At 42.0% G+C, this 26,063-nt stretch overlaps 1 protein-coding gene across 1 annotated transcript in view; it reads right to left on the reverse strand.

The window, feature by feature from the left end:
- LOC102577163 (protein eyes shut homolog) overlaps window positions 1–26,063 on the reverse strand; it is a 136,436-nt gene that overhangs the window by 38,754 nt on the left and 71,619 nt on the right. The window contains exon 3 of the mRNA XM_019496504.2: window positions 19,089–19,210. Within this exon, the coding sequence (XP_019352049.2) occupies window positions 19,089–19,210 (122 nt within the window). The remainder of the gene's footprint in view (window positions 1–19,088; window positions 19,211–26,063) is intronic.

A 26,063-nucleotide genomic window follows, 5' to 3' on the forward strand; every position in this document is an offset into this window, starting at 1 on the left:
AAATGTTACTGTATCTCCACTCTAAAATAAAAAGAAAGAAAAGTTCCCTTAGTTTATAGCTCCCAATCTGTTTATACAGTCCCTTTAACAAGCAGTACATTCAAATCACAAACTCTCATTTTCCTTGATTAGATTTCTCCCTCTAACACTTTCCATTCCATCTTTAGACCTACTCCTGCTATCTGAACAATGCTTCTGCCTGTAGCCACACAGAACCATCAGTTGGTACAGGCACTGATTAGTACATGTACTAGTCAGGCTTTGCTGAAGCACTGACCATTGTAGGCCTCACTAGGGAAGTGACTGATACAGAACTACTCACACAAGTTTAAGTTAAAATATGCACATGCAGGCTAATACTGGATAGTTAAGAACAACAATAACATTTACAGTGTGCAATACTGCCAGGAAAGGAAGTGAGAGGATAACAGAAAATGGTACAAGATACAGAATATTGCCAGGAAAAGGATCTATGGAAACAAACAAAGCAAACATCAGGTGGTACAGTATTGATGTGTGTCACAGGGCACTAGTGCCCTGCTCCTTTTAAGAGCTGAAACTGCTAGGGGAAGCCCCAGCTGCTGGTTACTTGGGCAGCCAGAATGAGCTAGTGGCCCACACCTGCCAGTGGTCAGCTGACCAGAAAGGGCAGGGCCTGCCTCATATATGAAGCCCAGGGCTGAGGGCAGTTCCCTGCCAGCAGCCAAGGGGGAAGGAGCTCTCCTAGAGCAAACAAAGGGAAGAGGTCTGACTGCATGAGCAGCTCCTGATACTGTTGTGGGACGGAGTATTCCCCAATAGGGTTTGAATGATGTTATAGCCGGGCGGCTTGAATTTATGTTACAACCCAGGGGCTTGTGTTTTGTTTATTGTTGTATAACACTGGTGGTTTGGGTGAGGCTATTAGGGGAAGGAGAAGGCCTCATAGGGGACCCACAGTAGCGTGGGGACCCCAGTGCTAGAGAGGGCTCAACATTGCAGGGCTGCACCGACCCCAGCACCAGAGAGGGTGCAGCACTTTTTAGGGCTGTGGAGAGCCCAAGTGCCAGTGAGGAGCACAGTGAGACAGGGCTGCAGAGAGCCCAAGGAGGACAAGGGGGCCAAATTGCAACAAGGCCCAGACCGAACAATGTTGGTACCATCTGTAAGGCTTGGGGCATGGTACTGTACCACCTGATGGTAAAGGGGTGGTTGGAGCCGCACATAGCCCATAAGGCTAAGGTGCCCCAAAACACCCATTGTGACATCTATCTTGGAGTGGGACCCACCAGGGGTCCAGAAACCCATGGGATCCACAGAGTCAATCAAGAGTATGTACAAGAGGACTAAAAGGTAGTCTCCCTATCAATCATTTGATCAAAGATCTGGCAGGTGACAATCGAGGGTGCCCCTTGGGCCAACTTGGCATGCTGAGGGGGCCTTGGGGAGATCACGGCCATCCTGCAGGACCCCATCCTGTGACAATACATTTAAAAAAGAATGGTAACATAAATTGAGATGTATAACAGCTACGAGACATCCCAAAGTAGCAGCAGAGTGTAATAAACAGATTCTTCAAAACATGTTTTGCTAAATGTACAGCTTTTTCTAATCAGCATATTTTTCTTAGTAATGTGTGTTGATCTGTATAAAAGGAGAGCTGGGAAACTTTGATTGCCTTGGGGAATGTAATATGATTGGATATCTATGATGTGATTGGAATAACCTAGACTAGGTGGAATAGCTTGCATGACTGAAGCACTGTCATGGATAGGTACAAACTCTTCAGGAAGCACAGGCAGGGGAGGAGAGGAGGAGCTGTGCTTTACGGAAAAAAGCTGTATGATTGCTCACAGCTCTGGTATGAAACTGGAGATAGGCCTGTTGAAAGTTTCTGGGTAAAGGTTAGAGGGGAGAGCAACAAGGTTGATGTTGTGGTGGGTGTCTGCTATAGACCACCAGACCAGAAAGATGAGGTAAATGAGGCTTTCTTCAGACAACTGGCAAAAATTTCCAGATCACAGGTCCTGGTTCTCATGGGGGACTTCAATCACCCTGACATTTTCTGGGAGGACAGTACAGAAGTGCACAGGCAATCCAGGAAGTATTTGGAGAGCATTGGAGACAACTTGATCTTCTGCTCACAAACAGGGAGAAATTGGTGGGGGATGTAGAAGTGGATGGCAAGTTTGGCAACAGTGATCACAGGATGATTGAGTTCAGGATCCTGAGGAAAGCAAGAAAGGAGAGCAGCAGACTATGGACCCTGGACTACAGAAAAGCGGACTTTGACTTCCCCATGGAACTGATGGGCAGAATCCCCTGGGAGTCAGTCTGAGGGGCAAAGGAGTCCAGGAGAGCTGGTTATATTTTAAAGAAACATTACTGAGAGCTGAGGAACAAACCATCCCAATCTGCAGGAAGAATAGCAAAAGTGGCAAGCAACCAGCTTGGCTTAACAGACAACTCTTCAGTGAGCTTAAACACAAAAAGGAAGCTTACAAGAGGTAGAAGGGTGGACAACCAAGTTGGGAGGAGTATATGAATATTGCTTGAGCATGAAAGGATGAAGTCAGGAAGGCCAAAGTGCAATTGGAGTTGCAACTAGCAAGAGACCTGAAGGGTAACAAGAAGGGTTTCTACATGTATGTTAGCAACAAGTGGAAGGTCATGAAAAATGTGAGTCCCTTACTGAATGGGGAAAGCAACCTAGTGACACATGATGAGGAAAAGGCTGAAGTGTTAAGTGCTTTTACCTCTGTGTTCACAGGCACGGTCAGCTCCCAATCTACTAGACTGGGCAGCACAGTTTGGGGAGAAGGTGAGAAGCCCTCAGTGCTAAAAGAACAGGTCATGGGCTGTTTAGAAAAGCTGGACATCCATGAAGTCAGATGCAATGCATCTGAAGGTGCTAAGGGAGTTGGCTGATGTGACTGCAGAAACACTAGCCATTATCTTTGAAAACTCGAGATGATCAGGGAAGGTCCTGGAAGACTGGAAAAGGACAACTATAGTGAGAATTTTTAAGACAGGGAAGAAGGAGGATCCAGGCATCTACAGACTGGTCAGCCTTATGTCAGTCCCCAGAAAAATCATGGAGCACGTCCTCAAAGATTCTATTTCTAAGCACCTGGAGGAGAAGAAAGTGATCAGTAACGGAGATCATGGATTCACCAAGGGCAAGTCATGCCTGACCAATCTGATTGCCTTCTAAGGTGGCAATTCTAACTGGCTCTGTGGATACAGAGAAAGCAGTGGAAGTAACATACCTTAAATTTAGCACAATCCTTGATACCGTCTCCCACAGCTTTCTTGAAAGCAAACGGAGGAAGTATGGGTTGGGTGAATGGACTGTGAGGTGGACAGAAAGCTGGCTGGATTGTTGGGCTCAATGGGTAGTAATCAATGGCTTAATGTCTAGCTGGCAGCCAGCATCAAGTAGAGTGCCTCAGGGGTCAGGCCTGGGGCCAGTTTTGTTCAATATTTTCATTAAGGATCTGGAAAATGGGATGAATACACCCTCGGCCAGTTTCTGGATGACACCAAGCTGGGGCGGGTGTCGTAGATGCACTGCAGGGTAGGACTAGGATTCAGAGTGACCTAGACAAATTGGAGGATTGGGCCAAAAGAAATCTCATGAGGTTTGACAAGGACAAGTGCAAAGCTCTGTACTTAGGATGGAAGAATTCCATGTACTGCTGCAGTCTGGGGACCAACTACCTAAACAGCAGCTCTGCAAAAAAGGATCTGGGGGTTACAGTTGACAATAAGATGGATATGAGTCAGCAATGTGCCTTTGTTGCCAAGAAGGCTAACAGTATACTGGGCTGAATTGGTAAGAGTATTGCCAGCAGATTGAGGGAAGTAATTATTCCTCTCGATTCTGCACTGGTGGGACCACTTCTGGAGTACAGTGTCTAGTTTTGGGCCCCCCACTATAGAAAGGATGTGGACCTATTAGAGAAAATCCAGTGGAGGACAGTGAAAATGGTTCGGGGCCTGGGGGATGCGACTCTGAAGAAAGGCTGAGGGAACTGGGCTTATTTAGTTTGGGAGAAGAGAAGACTGAGGGGGGATTTAATAGCAGCTTTCAACTACCTGAGAGGGTGTTCCAAAGAGGATGGAGCTAGACTGTTTTCCATGGTGGCAGATGTCAGAACAAGGTCTCAAGTTGCAGCAAGGGAAGTTTAGGTTAAATATTATGAAAAAAGCTTTATCACTAGAAGTTTGTAAAGCAAGGAAACAGGTTACCCAGAGAGGTGGTAGAATCTCTATCCTTAGAGGTTTTTAAGACCTGGATAGAAGAGCCCTGGCTGGGATCATATAGTTGGGGGTGGTTCTGCTTTAAGCAGGGGGTTGAACCAGGTGACTTCCTGAGATTCCTTCCAACCCTAAGTTTCTATGATTCTATGAACGCTCCAATAGAGCATGCATACACAGAAAAGTATACAGACCACGCACAGGGAATACACCTTCTATGTACAAGTGGTTTGTATTCATCCTTTTTTTTTTCTTATGTTTTTTCCTCCAGTTAAGGCAACCAACTCTTTCCTCTCTGTTCTGAGTTTACATCATCCTGGATTCTCCTGTTTTTGCCCAGAAAACTTCTTCATGTTAGTTTAAAAAAAAATGTAGCCTTCCCCTTGCCCTCTTCTTATTTCTGCCAGGGCTCTGTGCCACATTCTCTCTCTGTCTTTCTCCTTAGTCAAAAATTTCCTATCTTTTGCTTCAAAGATTTTATATACTGTGTCCCTTCAAATGACTGACAGATCTCTCTCTTTCACCCCAGCTTCTCAATCTCTGAGAAATCACACATCTTCATTTGCCTGTCTATCCTTTTCTCTTGAAGAATGCAATGTTACCTTGAAGTATTGAGCCAGACACCGAGCCCTGAGAAAATGAGAGACACAAAAGTACCTAACACTGTTCTAAAAGGCTAGCAAGGGATTTCTCTGACACTGGGGAATCCAAGTTCAAACCATGCATCATTCCCCCTCCCTTTTCTGTGGAGGAGGCACAGAAGGATTGCTGTTTGCATACAATACAGCAGTTCAGTGATTGTATAGCAGGGAAATAATTTCTAAATCCAAGTACATTACAGATCTTAGTACCTTACAGTAATAGCCAGTTGGTACTCATCCTTCTCCTTACATACATGTGTAGAACTGAGAGATGGGAGGCTTATGGATGCTTTTGCTTCTATTCCTCCACCTCAGTTCTGCCAGTTAAGTCAAATATATTTTCAGTGGCATGCCTTTTTCTTTTGTTAAGCCCTTTCTTTTAGGCCCTTTCTTCCTCAAGTTGTTTATGCCCCGAAATTAGGTAACTCAATTTCTATTGAGTGGTGGACGGAGAGAGGAGGGTGTAGTGGTGTGGATGTGCTTCCTACTGCCACTGCTGTCCCTGGCAGATCCAGATGCAGGGGGAGTCCCAGAGCTGCTTCTAACCCTCTTTAGCCAGGGGTTGCAGCTGTATGAGGTTCAAGAGATGGTGAAAACAACAGCAGCAGTGTGCAGGTACTTTCTTCCAAAGCCTGCTCCCTGCCTGCCCCTCTCCCACAGGGGTCTATCTTTGGCCAGAAACAAGCGCTAGAAGAAAGAACCTCCACACCCCTGCCACTGTCTCTGGCTGAAGCAAGTACAGGGGGAGCCCTAGAGCTGCTCCTGCAGTAGGAAGACTGTATAGGAAGAAACATTCACATATTTGTACTTCCTTACTCTGCAAAAGTGTCATCTGTTAGTTTATTGGGGAGAAGGCTGGGGGGGTTAAAGAAAGTTCACATAAATGGTGGATATGGAAAGCTCCTGAGAGTCCATGCATCTCAAGGATCTTGCTACAAAAAGAAACTATCACTGCACATACACGCTTAACCTGCATTCACCAAAGTGAACATCTTCATGGCTCATTAGCTGCTTTTGGATGAAAGGGGAAATAAAACATTTCTTTTTAATGTTATCCCTCAATGATTTTCAAGGATGAATTCTGTCATGCAGGAAGAAAATGTTGATACTTTATCTTGCAAAAATTCTATGCCATAGATTGTTTGTTTGCTTGCTTGTTTGCTTGATTTTAAATTTCATATTTTCTTTCTTTTATGAGTAAAAATATTGCTGTGTTTTCCAAAGACTGTCCTAGGGGCAACAAAATGTTAGTGGTTGTTTAGTATGTTTCACTGAAATGTAGAAGGGCCTTTGGCAGCTAAAACCTTGGATCCAGTTTCACATGTAAGAGGAATCATGGCATGTATTTCTGGTGGTTTCGAACATTACTGCAAATACGAACTAAAAGCATAATATTTGTCTGGCTGCATGGGTTTCAGAGGATGTGGAGGTACAAGATGGACAGTTCCCTTGTTTGGTGATTGACAAATTTGTTTCAGATACATTTCGAAATCCTCATTTCCATTACCTAACTCCTTGAAGATGGTCCAGAGAAGAAGTTTGTAAGGGACCCTATATCAGTATATTAACAAATAAACACCAAGTTAAAAGTAAAGGCCAGTCAGATGCACAATAGCCAAATCATGAAACAGTTCTGCAGCAATTTCAGGAAGAGCTGGCCAAGAAACCTACAAGAATTGCCAGGAAAAACAGCCAGATGCTGCTGGCAAAAATTGTTCCAGAATGTGGCATCTGGGACCAGTAAGTGCCATATAGTTCCCATCTGTGGCTGAAGCTGTTAACTGCTTCTCAGGAAGGGAAAGGAGAAAGGAAGGGGACAGCAACAGTCCAAAATAGCACCAGTGACAACAGAAGGCAGGCTGAACTCAGCATTCAAATTACATTATATATCCCAATTTACTGCCATTTCTATGATGCTGTGAAAAATCCAGTTGTTTAAAGATAAACATGTTTTAGGCATATAAAACTCAAAGCCATAAATTTGCACATTTTGTCCATGAGAAATGCATGGTGGGTTTTAGTGAATAATACAAATGCATGCATGCATGCATGCACATGCGCATGTGCATATATATCAAGGAATTGTTTTACCTTTCTCTCTAAATATGATTTGCCTAGTACAGAACAAAAACCATTTTTTTGTTGCCCTGCTGTGTAAACATTGCAATCAAAGCCCAACCTTTTTCTTTCCCTGTTTTTTTGTTTTTTTTTTTTTAAATAAAACTATCAGAACAAGAGCTTATGGAACCTTCCAGAATCCTAGCCATTTAGGGTTATCTATATATGAAGTATTTACTGTTGGGGATACAGATGTTCTACTACTGGAAAACTAGCTTTTGATTTTGAAGAGCTGATCTGGATTTAAATGCCAAGAGACGGAAAAGTGTAATTTTAGAGCAAATACTTTATAGGTTGGACTGGACTGAGTTTGAGCACGGGAAGCAGAGTACAACTAACTATGCGAGATAACATAATTGCAGAGATTGTAAATTGACAGAAAATGAATATCAGATGAAATCTAAATTAGTAAAGAGTAGGCAAAAAGGTGTTATCATGGCCACTAATTTAAAAAGTGTTGCTAGAGAAGAAAAGCATGGTTCAGGATACACGATTCCTCAAATAATTCAGATATGAAGAGTAAGAGGTTCTGAAATTCAGAAAAAACAAAACCAAACAAAACCTGAGGCTTCCATTACAAATCAGGCAAAAAAAATATATAGTACTCATGGTGAACTAATAAATTAATATCTTCTGCAAGATAGCCCCTGGCAAAAAAAACAAGAAAGAGTTTAATGCATACCAGGTGCATCTACACATTCATTTACTCCAGCCTAGATTTACTGTGCAGTAAACTACTTCACAGTAAGTGTTTTTGGGTAGTTGTCTACACATGCAGGGATTAGGAAGTCAGCTTGCTCCCATTTCCCTGCAGCCCTACAATGTGGCCCTGTGGCCACCAGGGGGAACTCCAGGCTCCCCCTGGGTTCTAACCCAGAGGCTGTCAAGGAGCACTAGGCCATCATATCCCAGCAGTGGCCCCACAGTTGCAGAGCTGCTGCTGGGAGACAAGGGTCTTCCAGCCCTCCGCTCTCTGATTGCGATGGTAAAGTGGGGTCTGGGAGATAAAGATCTCCCAGCTTCCACTCCACAATCATGATCTGGGAGCAGGGGGCTTAGAGCTCCCTGCTGCAGGGGCATAGTCCCCACTTGGGTTTATGTGGCAAAGCCTGCCCTGGCAGCAGGCAGCTCCTGGAGGCAGGGAGCTATCTCCTGCCCTCTGGTAGATGGCTGACCAGGAGCTGATTTGGCTCCTGGCCAGATGTCTACATGAGCAATACATTACTAAAGCTGAGTAAATTTGCTACTTGCATTTGCAGATAGCAAATTTACTTGGGATTAGGGAGATTTACTGTTAAGAAAGCATGTGCACATGTAGATCCATATGCTTCCTTCACAGTAAGCTATGCTAATTCACTGTTAAGTATTTCACGTAGATGTGTCCCCCATGTGAACAGTATAAATGAATAATGTGTTTTTGTCTCATTACATATACATGCATTTACAAGTAAGAGAATTAGAACTTTCAAAACAGTGAAGAACAGATAAGAAATAAAGAAAGCTGAGAAATAAATAAATAGATAAAACAAGCCCTGGCTAATCTATATTGGTAGTATGTTAGGTATTTGCAATTGGGAAAGGCATTCAGAAGACCACTGCATCTTGTCCAAGTATCTGGACAGAAATGCATGTGCCAGTTTTTGGATAAGCCCTAACACTTGTCAGAGTAAGTAAAACAATACCATAGTGTAACAGTAAGACAGGAAAAGAGCAGGCTGTTTTGCAGATTTTGTGATCTCTATTAGGAGAGGCTGTTTCTGGCAATTGGAAGACAATGGTCCTTAACTCTCAGATTATTTGTAAAGGCACAGCAAATGAATTTGGAAAAAGCAGGAGGTCTTTCTTTTGATAGAGCTGTGACGGATGGGATAAGGTAGTCACAGTTGGGGACGGATAGTCCCTCTGAATGTAGGCTCCAAGGAAGTTTAGATTAGTCAGTCATTTATCTCACATGCTCCTGGTGAGCTAGTTAATGATTTTATTGATCTTCAGCTGTGTTTAATGTCTCATAATTTTGTTGGATCAGACTGTTGCTGTTTTTCAGTAATATTTTAAGGATACTAATACAGAAAAGTGTTTTAAATTATTCACAGGGTAACTCAGAAATGGTATAATAGTAATAATTAGGGATAGGCTTGAAAAAATATTTTCAGATATAACTATGCATTTGTAGTATGTATGTATGTATGCATTCATTTGAGCACTTACTCAACTTTGTTGCGAACTGGGTACAAAAAGAGATAATAATAATTCAATATTATTTGGATAATTATTTGAACCTTGATAATACAATCTGTGTTTTAGCAAGATACTTAACATGGATGAGTATGAACATATAAGATGGCCTAAACATTTTCATCCATATGCTTTTTCTAAAGTTTATGAAAGGGAGTATGTGGGATACTGTTGGAAAAAGGGCTGAAAGGCTGTTTAAAGGGAATGAATGAAGTTATGCAGTAGCCTTTCCTGCCATCATATAGAGTATCATGTATAACTAGTAGTCCTGCTAAGCAGTTAGGGAAATGTGCAAAGTAAGTGAAAGAACTAACACCTGCTATTTTCCAGAGTCTGTACAAGATTTGTAACAAAGTTCCAAGCCACTACTAACTTTTTCTGGCAAGGGAGACCCAAAGGCCTTAATTAGGATTTGTTGTTTTTAGGACAGAATGAAAGGTATTTCAGAAAAGCCAGTAACGTAGGAATTAGTAACAACTGAGAAATTGCAACTAGTCATGGATGCATCTGTCTGTAAAAGCTTGGAGGCATAATTTTAGGGTTTATGATCTGTTGAGAATTAGAAAGTGAAACATAGGGTAGAGAAAATAAATGAATGGGACAGTACTGAAGTTTCTTCTCTGTCAATACTAAAACTAAGAAGAAAAGAAGACTTTCTCTCAACTTACAAACTGAACAATTTGTTTTGTAATTAAAGATGAGTACAGCATTCATCTTGATTGTACATTTAATAACTTTTTATATTTTAGATGCTGATTAAATAATATAAACTTCATAAAACTATACTTGCTTAATATGTGTAATCAAAAAACTTGTGGGTTTTCTCACTGTCAGTAGTGTCATTTCATCTCAGTAGCAATGGGATCAGATGAATGAAATCATTCAGTCTTGGAATACTTGTAAATCCTTTAACTGTAACAGCAAAAGGCTTGGTACAAAAATCAACTGGGCTAAGTAGATAAGGCTCTTATCAGAAAGATTTAAAGAAATGTGCAACCTTTCATGGAGATGGTTTGATTTATTCATCTCCAGTACCACAAGTTCTAAACATGTTAGTTTTTAAAAATTAAGGGGAACAGGATCCATTAGTAGCCAAGAACTACAAAAAAGGATACTAACATATCCCATCTTGTATTACTGCACAAGAATTATTCTGTGATTCTTAGAATAGTGTTTTCAGCTTATTTTGACAACCACTAAGGGATAAATAAGATACACAGCATCAGAAAGTGTTAATATCTGTTCCACTAACTTGTAAAACTCATGGCTAATAATTAACTCTCTTGAGTATCAATTTTGGGTGCCCAATTTGAGACAGACTAGAGTTTCTGGTTTTCAGAAAGTTTATAGGACTCATCCCCTGAAACCCAGGCCTTTTCCAATGTCCCAGAGTAATGTCACCACCATATTTAAAAATGTACCATGTCATAAATTGCTTTGAAAATAATGGCCACACACTGTGGAATTCAACATCATAGCTATGCAGTAATAACTACTGTAGCCAACTTTGTTTGTTAAAATGTGTCTGATAAACTGCCAATGTATAAAAACAATACATTTTTAGTGCAAAACTTTCAGCCTTCAAAATGAGAAGTGCCATATTATAACAAATGATTTATTTCATTTTAGAAAAAAAGAATATGATAGGAAAATAGCTTAATGATAAAAGAGCAGTTAATAAAAAAAACCTAATGAACATAAGATAGGAATTCTCATTTCTACATCAGAGTAAACATGAAATTAACTGGGTACCTTTATTCCCTTCAGGTTAATTTACTTCCAGGCATCACCAACACACTTACAGGCTGAGGGATGACCCTCTCAGCAGCACTGTAGCAAAAAGGGATCTTGGAGACATAGCTGACTCCAAGATGAACATGAGTTGTCAAAGTGATGAAGTGATCAGTAAGGCTAAACGCACTTTATCATGCATTAGCAGGTGCATCACAGACAGGTCCAGGGAGGTGCTCTATGCAGCACTGGTGAGGCTGCAGTTGGAGTACTACATTCCACTTTTGGGAACTGTACTTCAAGAGGGATGTGAATAACCTTGAGAGGGTCCAGAGGAGAGTCACTCATATGGTTAGGGGCCTGCAGGTAAAGCCCTACATGAAGAGATTGAGGGATCTGAATCTCTTCAATCTCCACAAGAGAAGGCTGAGATGGGATCTTGTGGCCATCTGCAAATTCATGAAGGGGGACAGCAAGGGATAAGAGATGCTCTTTTTACCAGGGCACCCCCTTGGAGTAACTAGAAATAACAGCCATGAACTGACGGAGAGCAGATTCGGGTTAGACATCAGGAAGAACTTCTTTATGGTAAGGGTTGCCAGAATCTGGAATGGGCTTCCAAGGGAGGTGGTGCTCTCCCCTATCTTTGGAGTCTTTAAGAGGAGACTGGACAAGCACCTGGCTGGGGTTATCTGACCCCAGTGCTCTTTCCTGCCTGGAGCAGGGGGTCGGACTTGATCTGCTGAGGTCTCTTCCAACCCTAATATTTATGAATCTATGAATCACTGTAAGGAACTGGGGTGAAGGTAGTCTGACCTAATGGTTAGGCCACTGAGGGGGAGCAGGGCCTGGGGCTGAATCAAACGGCAGGATCCATATACCAAATCCAGAGGGAAATACAGAAGCAAAGTCCACAACACAGTCCAGGGTCAGAATCTGGGGGCCAGATACTGAATACAAATCCAAAGAGAAATCCATAGGGTGAAGTCCAAAAATAGGCTCCAGAAGTGGTGCAAGATGCGCGGGTGCAAGCCCACTGTGCCCCCGCTCCCCCAAAGCCCTCCAGTGGAGCATCTCCATCGACCTCCAGCAGTAGCTGGAGGTAACCGGGGCCCCTGGTGGGAGGGACTAGCCGCAGCCTAGCTGCAGGGAGGCAGCTAAGCTGGAGCCCAGGAGGGTCTCGCCCTGGCCTGGCCCCTACTTGGCCCAGCCCCGCAGGGAGAGAGTAAGGAGATGGGGAGGGACAGGGGGACAGGGTCTCTGGTGGCACGGTAGGCTTTCCTAGCCGTAGCCGGCCTACCAGTGGCATGCCACGGATGGGCACACGCCACAATCTGAGGGTTCCCTCAGGGCCTGAGGCCTCCCACTCTGGCTCCTCAGAGGCCTCCACCCAGATGGAGCCCATGGTTCTGGGCTCCACGCAGATGGAGCCTCTGGCTCTCGGCTGCGGGGGCCGCCTGTCACTTTTTCAGGCTCTGGGGCCTGGGGGGATGACCAACTCCCCTTGCGAGGATTGCTCCCTTTTGGGGTCTCTGGCATGCCAGCTGGAGGAGCTCCAGGCCACGGTCCAGAGACTGCGTGCCATCAGGGACTGTGAGCAGGAGATTGACTCCTACTGCCAGGCCCTTCTCCCCCGGGAGGTGGAGGGTAGTTCACAGTCACCCTCCAGGACAAGGGAGGACTTGGGGACCTCCCATTCTGTGCAGTCCAGGGGTTGGACCAAGGTGGCCAAGGACCCCAAGGCCCACCGCACCAAGGTCCCTGCCCCACTGGAGGTTTGCAACAGGTATGAACCTCTTGCAGCCCCAGCAGAGCCTGCCAAGTTGCAAGCTCCTGCACGCAACACAGGTTCTACTGTAGCTACCACCCCCACTCTCCCTAAGACAAAACACAAAGTGTTTATCATGGGAGACTCCATCCTGAGGGGGCCTGAGGGGACAATCTGCTGCCCTGACCCCTTAACCCAGGAAGTCTGTTGCTTCCTGGGAGCCTGAATCCAAGTCATTGTGGAGAAGATCCCTAAACTCCTCCAGCCCACTGACAACTACCCTATGCTCCTTATCCATGTGGGCACCAATGACATGGCTTGGAGCACTCCCAGCCAGGTCATGAAGTGCTACAGAGATTTGGGAGCAGGGCTTAAGTGTCTGGGGGCACAGGTGGCATTTTCTTCAATCCTCCCAGTCTTGGGTTATGAGCCGAGGAGGGAGAGGAGGATCCAGATAGTAAACCAAAGACTGTGGCACCGGTGTCATTGGGAAGGCTTTGGCTTCCATGACCACAGTCCTCTCTTTGGTGAGAGAGGCAGTCAGCTGCTGGGAAGGGACAGCCTCCACATCTCTCCGCTGGGAAGGAGGCTCTTCTCAGCCAGACTGGCTGACCTGCTCCACTGGGCTTTAAACTAAGCCCACCCAGGGACAGGGGGACTACCACCACTGCTGGCCCACTGAGCAACCCCTGCAAAGCCAGCAGGCCAAGGCACTTAAGGGAGCCCACCCCTGCCCAGCCATGGAACAATCTGGAGGCAAGGCAAGGGCCCCCAAGGGGACACTTGCCTGCCTGTATACAAATGTCAGGAGCTTGAGGAATAAACAACAGGAGCTTGTTCTCCTGCTTAACAAAAAGAAAATACGATGTCATAGGGATAACAGAGACCTGGTAGGACTCCACACATGACTGGGCCACAGGTATAGATGGCTATACCCTGTACAGGAGAGAGAGAATGGACAAAAGGGGCAGGAGTGTAGCTCTCTATGTTAAGGAGAGCTACACATCCATGCAAGCTGATACTGAGAACCAGGATGGATGGATGGAGACCCTCTGGGTTAAAATTCATGGGGAACATGGCACAGGGGACATAATGGTGAGAGTCTACTATAGATCTCCCACCCAAAGTCAAGAGCTTGACCAGGAGTTTGGCAGAGAATTGGCTGAGGCCACATGCTCCATAGTTGTCATGGGAGACTTCAACTACCCAGACATCTTGTGGGAAGAGTACTTGGCCAAATCCAAGTGGTTGCAAAGCTTCCTCTAGTGCATGGAGGACCTCTAGTTGACACAGGAAGTCTACGGGCCAATGGGAGGTGAAGCGCTGCTTGACCTGGTACTGGCAACCTAAGATTAGATAACCTAATCAGTGACCTAATGATCGAAGGGAAGCTGGGTGACAACGACCATGAGCTGATCACCTTCACCATCTGCCGTAAAGCTGGCAAGTCAGTCAGCAATACAGAAGTACTCGACTTCAAGAAAACTAACTTTGATAAACTTAGGAGGCTTGTCGGTGGGGCCCTAAGGGACCATGATTCCAAGAGGAGGGGAGTTCAGGAAGAGCGGTTGCTCCTCAAGGGAGCGATCCTAGATGCACAAGCTAAGGCTATTCCATCTTCTAGGAAAGGCAGGAAAAGGGCACAGCAGCCCCCTTCTCTCAGCAAGGAACTAATGGACCTCCTGTGTCTAAAAAGAAAGACCTACAAAGGATGGAGGAAAGTCAAGGCTGCAATGGAACTCCAACTGGCTACTAGGGTCAAGGACAATAAAACGTCCTTTTTTAGGTATGTGGGGAGCCGGAGGAAAAGCAAGGGCAACATTGGACCCCTGCTAAACCAGATGGGACAACTGACGATCGACGCCCAGGAAAAAGCCAACCTACTAAATGGGTACTTTTCATCAGCTTTTCACCAGTCCCATGGGACATCTCTGCCCATCACAGGACAGGGAGGCCCGAGTGAGGAAGATTTCCTGCCCTCCATCAATGCTGACCTTGTGAAGGAACACCGTGAGAGGCTGGACACCTTCAAGTCAGCCGGCCCTGACAATCTACACCCCGGGGTACTCAAGGAGCTGGCTAGCATCATAGCTCAGCCCCTGGCATGGATCTTCAAGAATTCCTGGTGTGCTAGTGATGTGCCCGAAGATTGGAAGAAGAGCAATGTGGTGCCTAGCTTCAAGAAAGGGAGGAAAGTGGATCCAGCTAACTACAGGTCCATCAGCTGGACCTCTATCCTGGGGAAGGTCTTAGAAAAGATTATCAAAGAAGCCATTCTTAATGGACTGGCTTATGGCAACATCCTGAGGGATAGCCAGAAGGTTTGTTGTTGGTAGGTCTTGCTTGACCAATCTTATTTCATTTTATGACCAGGTGACCAATCACCTGGACAAGGGAAAGGAAATTGATGTCATATAACTTGACTTCAAAAAAGCCTTTGATCTGGTATCCCTTGATCACCTCTGGGCAAAACTGGCCAACTGAGGCCTCGGGTCCACCACAATCTGCTGGCTCGGGAATTGGCTCTGTGGTCGTTGATGGATTGGTCTGTGGTGGTTGATGGAAGTCAATTGTCATAATGCCGTGTGACCAGTGGGGTCCTCTAAGGCTCTGTCCTTGGACCTATATTGGTCAACATCTTCATTAATGATGTAGACATTGGAGTCAGAAGTGGACTGTCCAAGTTCACCATTGATACCAAACTTTGGGGTAAAGCATCCACACCAGAAGACAGGAGGGTGATCCAGGATAACCTCGACAGGCTCAGGAAATGGGCGGATGAGAACCTGATGGTGTTTAACACCAGAAAATGCAAGGTTCTCCATCTTAGGAGGAAAAACCTGCAGCATCCTAATAGGCTCGGCAGTGCTACGCTTGCTAGGACTACGGATGAAAGGGACTTGGGGGTTATGATTGACCACAAGATGAACATGAGCCTTCAATGTGATGCTGCAGCTAGTTAAGCGAGCAAAACGTTGGCTTGCATCCGTAGATGCTTCTCAAGCAAATCTAAGGACGTCATTATCCCATTGTACTCGGCCCTGGTGAGGCCACAGCTGGAGTACTGCATCCAGTTTTGGGCTCCACAATTCAAAAAAGATGTGGAGAAGCTTGAGAGAGTCCAGAGAAAAACCATGTGCATGATCAGAGGTCAGGAAAACAGACCTTATGATGAGAAGCTGAGAGCTATGGGACTCTTCAGCTTGGAAAAGTGCAGGCTCAGGGGCAATCTGATGGCCACCTATAAGTTTATAAGGGGTGTCCACCAGGATCTGGTAGAACATTTGTTTACCAGAGCACCCCAAGGGACAACAAGGTCTAATGGTTATAAACTCCTGTAAGACCATTTCAGCCTGGACATAAGGAAGAGTTTCTTTACTGTCTGAGCCCCCAAGGTCTGGAATAGCCTGCCATTGGAGGTGGTTCAAGCACCTACTTTGAACACCTTCAAGAGAAATTTGAATGTTTATCTTGCTGGGATCCTATGACCCCACCTGACTTCCTGCCCCTGGGCTCGATGATCTTCCGAGGTCCCTTCCAGCCCTAATGTCTGTGAAATCTATGAAACAGAGCCAAACTGGATTCTGGATCCAGGACCAAGAACCACAGGGAAATGCAAAGTCAAAGTCAAGAAATAAGTCAGAAAACAGTGTCAGGAACCAAGCCTCAGCAGAACTGTTGAATGGCCTGCTCAGAGTCCCTGACAGTACTGGGCCCAGTATGGTCTGCCTGATCAGTGTCCCTGACAGTCACACCAGTTCTTAACAGCAGAAAAACAACTGAGGACATGAGCAGACCTAGAAGTTTGAAAAGGGGGGGTGCAGATGGTGAGGTTTATCATCACATATAAAACAACCCATATTTTTCTCCAGTTAAAATTAAACTAGAACCTTTACTAAGGCTATATTATTCAATTTAAGATTGAAGCAAAAACAAATATTTCTTTGGAATGAGTTAAACGCAATCTGTAGGGCTGTGGTATAGGAGCTTTATTACCACAAGCAGCTAACAGACAGTGGAATAGGAGAACAAAGAATAGTTTGATTGTTGGAACATCAAGACCATTCAAAGGAAGAGAGAGTCATTAACACCTGTTGAATGAAGAGTTTAGACAGGCTCTGGATGATTATAAAGAGCCATGAAATCAAGTGACTTTCTCAGCACTGCTTGACTAAAAATGTTACTGCCAAGCAGCTGGTTTTAAACTTCGGGTGGAGCAGAAATCAGAGGGGGGGAAAGTGCACTAGTGCACCCTACCTGGATCTGCCGCTTGGCTGAGGGTCAGTTTCCTTATGGAAGTCAAATTTTCAGGTATCTGGTCTGAAAAGCATTATTACTTTTACTGAAATTAGATTTATCACGGATTGTGATTATAATGATCTATAATTATGCTTAGTATCACAATTATATTATGACATACAAGAGGTAGAGTTCTGAAGGAGCAGATGAATTCCTGCTTTGAACCATTTATTTTAAGAACATTTTTCTAGCACGGTCCAGTTCCAGAAGGTATTCTTCTAAGGATTTTCTTTTAAATAACTGAGGTCTTCATCTCTATTATAGCAGAGTACAGTGCAAGAATAAAAGAGAAATACCATTATATCTTGCCACATGGATACAGTAGGGGGACCTGACTAAACTGCAAATGCATTAGCGGTTCAAGGATGTTCTCGTTTCCATTCAACTGTCTTTTCCCCACGTGATAACCAAAAATTTCTTGAGTGTAGCATTTTTATCCTTCTCCGGTGATAACAACCCCAAGACCTCCAGATGCAGTAAGGATAGGTAGGAGATATTCTCATAGTTTTATGCTCTCCAAATATTATTTTTAAATCAGGGGTTTTCTTTGGTGGAAGTTGTGTGGGACAGCACTGGTTTATGGCCCTCTACAGCAGAAGAGCAGTGCTAATAAGGCCAATATAGCAAAAAAGTAAATAATTACATTTCGTTCATTCTACAGGTTAGTTACAAATAAACTACTTTAAAAACTTTTCGTGGTGCAAACAAACTTAAAAAAAACCCCTCACGGACGGCACTCTTAAAGCTGTACATCCTTAGCACAAGCACCTGGAATACTACCATAACAAAAAATGGGCAAATTCTACTTGATGAATAGTCTATTCACTGAAAAATATATATTCAGGAAAACTAACAATGTTTGGATCGAATTCGGAAAACTGTTCAGTCTGAAACAAGGGTGGGAGGTGGAGGGGAGGACCAAGAAAAATCAAACCATTTCATTTTAACAGTTACAAAATATGTTTGTTCATTTGCTAACTACAAATTGTCTTTTCATGTTTACAAGTGGTTTACAAAGAATGTGGGGGAGGGGGGTTCAGGTCAGCTGAAATCTTTTTCGAGTTGAAGGCTTTTTTACCATTTTTTGGTTCAGTCGGCAAACAAAACAATTCATTTATTCACATAGCTCTAATCATAAGCCATATTTCACCTGTACATAAAAAGCCAAAAAAGAATACTGCAGGACTTTCTACTGAATTTACCTTCTGATTATATAATGTGCGCTGTATCTTAATGTTTGTTTAATGTGTTAATCTGTAGCAGGTTCTCTGTCTTGCTATTTTCACTGTATTGAGCATACTGTAGCTTGCAAAAAAGCAATGAAATAATGGAATGGTATACAGTACTTTACATCTGTTGTGCTTTCCAGCATTCTCACCTACTTCTCTTAGAATTTAGATTCAGCTTTGGAAAGACCATTTTAGTACTGATGTAAAAGATGACATACACACCATAATAATGAGCAAGAAAAACTGACTGAAAATTGTTTTACATTGCCAGAAGAATTTTATCATATAAAAACCATTATTAGCACACAATGTGCTAAACTAAAATAAAGATTTGAGTTTGAATTGAGAACAGTACTTCTTTCTATTGTCAAATCCATACTCACTCTCTCATACACCTGCTTGTAATTCACAGGCTATTTTATGGCTTTGTTATCTTCTTTATCCACAAGGTGGCAGTAATGATACAACCAAAGGGGACTTCTCTATGTAACATGGTTTCCACCCCCACTGCCTTTACCCCAAAAATATCTCCTACAGTTAAGGGGCACATACGGTAGAAAGATATTCCATATTTCCTTTGATAAACTTCAGTTCCAGATTAGATTACCTGCTAAGGATTTTGCATTGATTCATTTGTTTCACTTGCCATCTGTAATTTATTATGGCTACTGATATCAAATGAATATGTCAGGACTTGGAGCACTGTGTGCATGACAGAAGTTTTTTGTTCATCTTCATACAGTAATTTTAAATTTACCAAATATAGGGGGGCAATGATTTGTCATTGCAGGAACCTGATCATATAACAATGAAGAAGAAGATGCTTACTGATAGCTGTTGAAAAGATCTGTGCAGGTGCCGTTGTTTTTGCAAGGCTCTGGGTTACATTCATTGGATTCATATTCACAAAATGTTCCTTCCCACCCTGGCAGGCAGACACACTGGTAGCTCTGTAATGAATTATGAAAAATAAGTCATTGCTGTCAATTTTTGTCTTTTTGAGTACATTTGTACAGGTGCTATTACTGGTTGGTGTTTTCTTTGTCTTTGAAGAAGTATCCAAGTCTGTTTCCTCATTTTAGAAGTTGAAAGCCTCAGAAACAAATTGACAGTTTTGCTGAATAATATGCTGAAAAAGATTATATGACATAAATGCTATACTAGGTAAGAAAACATCTTTTATTGTATAATAGCATACATTTATAATCAAGGGGAATTAAATAGTATTAAATGATAACAAAGATAAACACATGAAGGAATATGTGAGAAATAAACATTTGCCTAAAAATATCATTTACACATTTTAAAAAAACAGGGCAGTTTAATCATTTTATAGCCAGTTATGTCAACATATCCCATCTATATATGTTGCTTCAGGGAAAGGTTTTAAAATACTAAGAATCAAAACAAAGCATATTTTTGTTGTCTATATCATATCTAAAGAGAAAAGCTTGAGAACATCTGTTGAATGAATATTAATTATGGATGGGCTGCAGTGCAAACAATTCTACTCACCAGGGGCTTAATTCACTTGTTTTGATAACATGTTCCCGTCTAGCAAAAAAAACATTTCTTTCTACCCAAAGTTAGGAAACATTTTCAGGATAAACATGAGTAGTGCAAATTATTTCAGTGCTCCCTAAACAGCATGTTGGGATTTAGGGGAAGATTTTTAACTATATTTACACCTCATAATCATGTCCATTAATAAGCCAAAAATCATAAAATATTAAGATGTTTCAGGTAAATTTATCAAACCTGAATGTCTAAAATGAGCTTTTAAAGTCTGAATATGAGAAGTATGGTCTATATTCACCAATATTGTTGAAAACCATGGTGGCCACATAGGTAACTGGTTTGAAAATCATGTCACTTGTAATGTTATTTTAATTATTTTTTTGTATAAATATATAGTTGAGTCTAATTGAGGCACCTGGATGTTAAAGAGTGAGACTTTCCACTTGTTTGTGTGTGCGGTTATATTTATAAATTATAAAGCAATAAAGAATATATAAGAATCATAAAGCAATAATAAAACAAGTTGGAGCATCATGTCACAACAAAAATTATCCTTATTGATTTATGAGAAATACCTATTAGAAAGCAGGAAATAGTACTGAAAAGGAACTTTTACAGCTGCATGAGGGCAGGAAATTTGGGAAATTGTGTAGCAGATGAACAAAAATTTGGACCTGTATAAAGATGCTGTGACTGCTATGCTTATGTCCCTATGCAGTGGGAACCCAAAAATGTGAGTCTTGAAAAGTGAAAGGAAAATTAAGCAACCATTGCTATTAAATAGCCTCATCCTGTCACTTTGAGTTTAAGAAAGTTTTAAATGAGAGTGCAGGGCTGCTTAACAGTAGTATGATATAGCACAAGAGTAGGCAGCCTCAGGCACGGGTGCCAGTGTGGCAGGCACAGGCATTTTGCTTGGCGCATGTGCCTCTGGGCAGACAGCAGGGAAGAGGCTGGGGCTACACTGCCACAGTGAGGATCAGGCCCCTCATGGCTTCCCCACCATCTGCCCTGGCATGCTAACATCTTATAAATTGAGGTTGCACGTATTTTTGGCACTCGGCCCAGAAACTTTGCTTGACCCCTAATATAGCATCTGCTTGCATTCTCTTGACCAAAGTTTGGGTAAGAGAAGAAGAGTCAAAGGAAATAAGCAAACAAGAGAATGTAAGAAGTGAGGATAATTTAAAGATATTCTAGAATGACAGGTTAAAAAAAAGTAAAAGGTTGCTCAGAGTATATTTAGTGGTTTTATGCCAATTAGATCTGGGTTAGGACAAGATATAGCTTAAATAGGGGATAAAAATAGGCATATGCTAATTAGAGTAGAACCTATTAGGAACATTTTTTAAAATGTTGGCTTTATTTAGTAAACTTTTTAATACCGATTCAGGCAATAGAGTATAACTTTCTCGGTTTACCTCAAAATATTTGCTCTTCAGCCTTGAACTACAGTTCTGCTGAATAGCTTATCTACAGATAAATCAAGATAAGTGCTCTTTTAAAATCCAGTTTAAACCTAGATAAGAAGTCCTTTTCCTTAACAGGCTGGCCATCTTTGAGACTCTGAAAGACTTTAGGTTTTAAAAAGTTTTGTTTTTAATTATTTTAAATGTTAAGAAGATTGTTATATTTTCAGATGAATGCACATTTTATCTATTTTAATCATTTCCTTGGTATGCTTTACAGATAACATAAATAACCAAACAGGTATTTCATTATTACATTTGCTATCAAAATGTATCTACACGTATGTTTATGAGTATCTAATATTGGTAGAACTGGCTTTCCGAACCTTTGGAAATCAACAGGAACTCAGGGGGTTAACAAGAGGAAGGAAAGAAATTAAATGCCCCTTGGCACCCTGCCATTTGTTTTACATCGAGATGCACTCTGAATGGGCTGGAGACATTCTGTGTTTGTGGCCAGTTATGAAAAAAAAAAAAAATCCATTGCACCCCTCCTCCCCTCCCTTTTAAATATATTCTATCATATTTAGGCAGTTTGCTGCCTCTGTGCTACCAAACAGGACACATTTTGCTTGTAACAAAAAAGACCCTGCATTCTAAGACAGAGGTGCAAACTTGTCGGCCAATGTTAGAGAAGCAAATAGTGGCAGAAGAGAAGACAGCAACAGCAAATTGAGATAAATGTAGAGACAAAGAAGTGATCATGGAATGGAAATGCCTTTTTTTTATAGTGAGGGAGAAACTGCTAGATTGGGAGACCATTAAAGAGACAGACAACTTTCAGAGAACTGTGCAACAAGAAACAAAACAAAACAAAAATACGATTTTGGTAGTCTGCACTACCATGTATCCCACATGTAAGTATCTTCTGTTATATTTGAAATTAAATTTAATGTCCAACTGGCCTTTTAAATATTTTAATGCTTTTATTGCATTGGAGCTCTTGATGTTATTGTTTGAATCCCTCTGTTCGGAACATATTGTAGAGATATGAGACATTTTTAACAGAGTACCAAAAATATTAGAGAAACAAATACACTAAAAAACCTGTTAAAGACTTGTGAAAAGTTATACAGTTTCTCAGTTTAAGTCTACATAAACTCCAGGTACTGGAGACAATAACTTTTTCAGTATTCAATCAACTATTCCAACATAGGTTATATAGACTATCCAACATGCTATGGAGCAACCAGGAAGCAACATTTAAGAAACAGCAATAATTCTCACTTCTTAGTCATTCTTAAAAAATATGGTAGCTCTTAATTTTGACCAGTAGTTGAAAAATTTTGCTTGTGTATTTTATTCCTAACTGCGGTATTAACGTAGCACAGAAAGAAAAAAAAAATGTATCATAGCAATACAACTTCAACTAGTGGAAAACAGAGTAAAAAAAAAAAATAGCTGGCACTTTTGACTTTTATGTCTCTGTGCCTCAGTTCTCCAGATGAGACCCAGAGATTACAGCCAAAAGTGTCAGCTAATTGTATAGGCTTGATTTTTCAGAGTGCTACTTCACAGTCTAATAGCACTTTTTATATCCAATGCACACCTCAAATCAACTTCAATTGCAGCTGTAACTGTATAGCAGTTTTACAAATCAGACCCCATATGTCTCATATAGGGCATCCAGAAAATCAAGAACATTTATTTAGTACACAGCTGTGAAAATTTGGGTTTATCTGACTTGCCCAGGATAATACAAGAACTCTGTGGCAGAGACTGGAATAGGATGTAATAATCTTCCAGGGCAGCCTTCAAATTCTCTAACCATGAGATCATCCCTTCTCTTCTTTCAGTCCTCTCCCTCATTCAGTATTCAACTTGAAGCTTCTTCAACAATTGAGACAGGGTCCTGCAGACAATGGCTTCCTGCACTAAAAAGCCTTGATCTATCCAGGGATTCTATATAGAAAAAATGCAATACTTATGTGATAATTCTATATTGTATCATACTTCTATTTATAAAGGAGCAAATTAAGGTTACATAAACAACCTTAATTCAGTCTTTTCCTAATTTAAGGATGTTTAACACTGCATTTTGCAATGTTAGAACTAAATCCTGTTTCACCTTTACACACCTAAATGGCACTTACATAGCCACATACATGCAGGTTTGTTTTTTTTTTTCCTAAGTAGCTTTTAAATTCTATTTCTATGTGTGGCAAAACAGGGTCATTCAGATATATGCAGACCTATGGGAAATATAACAATGGAGAAGGTCAAGGGCCTTTTAGGACAGCACCTCATGGAGTCTCACTTTTTTTGGATTGTTTTCTTCCTCCTAGCTGCTCATATCTCCCCTTTCTGGCTGCCCAGTGAGTCAAGTTTCAGAGAAGAACTGAAAAGTGCTTAGCGTAATGTCTAGTTCATGGCCTGGAGTTTAGACAGGCAAATAGCCATATTAGTCTCAAGTTAGGCAGGACAGATTTGCACTTTATAGATTAACTAAATCAGGTATACATAGCATAAGCTTTTGTAAGCAGTACGTTACTTGTATCTAATGAAGTAAATTTATTCTGCCTTTTGTCTGTGGTTAGAGTCTTTTGCTAGGCAGTGTGAGATTCGTGCTGTTTCTGTTGGAGGGATGGTTAGAATCTGGGTCTCCTGCCCCCCAGGAAAAGTACAATAAACAGTAGACTATTGAGCTAAAAGGTAGGAGGACCCTTTCTTTCACCCCTTCTGCCAGCCAGTCAGTTTTATGCAATTATACTTTCAGGATTTCACAGCTGTGTGTGTGTGCCGGGGCGATTTTATTTTTTCCCAAAGCCTACACAACCAGAGTGGAGTCTTCTGAGCATGTTCAAAAAAGAAAGCACAGGGGAAGCATAATTATACAAGTGATAATAGAATCCAAACTGTGCATAAGTGCCATAAATCTCTATTAGGCAGTCATAGAAGTGCCACTTAAGTGAGAAAAAGTGAAACAGTATTTAGCCCTTGGTGTTCTTTTTCTACTCCTTTTACTCTTGCCTGTTTCTGGGCCAATTGACTTCTTTCTGCCCCACGCCAGACAGTTCCTATTCTGCTCCTGCCTTACTCATCCCATGCAGTGCCTTTTCTATCTCTCCTCCTGTATAACCTCCTTCCTTCATTTTTTTTTTATACCTGCAGTCAACAATGATTGGATCTTTATCCTACCTTTTCAGAAAGAGAGAGAGAGAGAGAGAGAAATGCATGAAATCATATTACCTAGCTGAAAGTTAGGAGCCAGACTGCAGTTAGAGTGGTACCTTGCCCATCTCTCATGACTGTGAATATCACTGCCAGTCTCTGAAATGCCTACCAGGTCCTTCAGTACCTTGGGATGAAGTTCATCTGGCCATGCAAAACATCTCCGACTATCTCTCATAATTTCATGTCTTGGCTTGTCCTCTTCTTTATCCAGATAATGCTTATGAGGTGGCTAGTTGCTGCTTAACTTTTTTTCTGAAGACTGAAGTAAAATAGCTGTTGAGTAGTTCTGCTTCTTTGTATGTTCTGTTAAAAGTTCCTCCTGGCTAGTTAAAGTGTGGAGCCACAGGTTCCTTGGTCTTTCTCTTCTGCCCAGTATACTTACATAACCCCCTCCAGTTATCTTGCACCTTCCTTGCCAGGTGCAGCTCATTCTTTACCTTTGCCTCCCTTATTTTTTCACCACAGGTTCTTGCTATTTCCTGGTATGCTTCCTTGGTGATCTTCCCATTTTGATTGCCTATGTGCTTTTCTTTTGCATTTGAGCATTCCTAGAAACTCCTTGTTTAGCCATATTGGTGTCTTGTTATTCTTTTTGTGCTTCCATCATGTCAGACCAGTTTCTTGCTGGCTTTCCAATTCTGTGTTCTTTAGAAGCTCCCAGCACTTCCGGGTGCTTTTATGCATCAGTCTGTTCTCCTATGGCACCATGCTTATTAACTCCTTGAGTCAGGTGAAATCCACCCTTTTGAAATGCAGCATCCTGGTTTTGCTGACCTCCTGCTTTCCCTATCTCAGGATCTGGAATTTTATCATACCATGATTGCTTCCTCCCAAGGTGCCCATCATCTTCACATCCTTCATCAGTTTTTCCTTACTGATCAGGACAAGATTCAAGAGAGATGATCCTTTACTTATATCTTCCATCTGCTGCAAGAGAAAGTTATCCTCCACATAAGTTAGGAACTATTTTATATTTGACTGTATTGTTCTACTAGCAAATGTCTGGAAAGTTGAAGTTTCTCATCTTCACCCTCCCATAGCTTTTGAATAGATTTGTCACCTCTTTTTACTAATTTGGTAGCCTATAATAAATCCCCACTGTTATATTGGTGCTGCATCTTTCACTTTTTATCTTTACCAAAATGTATTCCGCTCTGCTATCATCTTCCTTCTGAACCAGGGAACAAGTATATATGTTTTTGACATACAAGTTGACACCACCACCTTTTCTCTCAATCCTGACCTTCCAAAACAAAGTGTAAACCTCAGTGTTGACATTCCAGTCATAAGACTTGTCCCACCAGATATTTGTGATACTAATCAGGTCATAGCTCTTTTCACAGGCAGCAGCTTCCAGCTCATTTTGTTTATTCCCCACACTTTTCACATTTGTATACATATACTGGATGTATTTTGCATTTTGACCTACTTGCTTCACTTTTGTGCCACTTGTTGCTGTCCTGTGGTTCTCTGGCCATTTCCCAGAGTTAAGACTGTTCTTCGAATTCTTTCTCCTCTGGATTGTATACTCTGCTGCAGGAGGGTTTTGTTCACCATCCCCCATGAAACCTAGTTTAAAACCCTCCTTATCAGGTTGACCAGATGACATCCAAAGATTCTCTTTCTAGTTCTGGTCAGATGC

The sequence above is a fragment of the Alligator mississippiensis genome, chromosome 1, assembly GCF_030867095.1.
Source record: "Alligator mississippiensis isolate rAllMis1 chromosome 1, rAllMis1, whole genome shotgun sequence".
Classification (NCBI taxonomy): domain Eukaryota; kingdom Metazoa; phylum Chordata; order Crocodylia; family Alligatoridae; genus Alligator; species Alligator mississippiensis.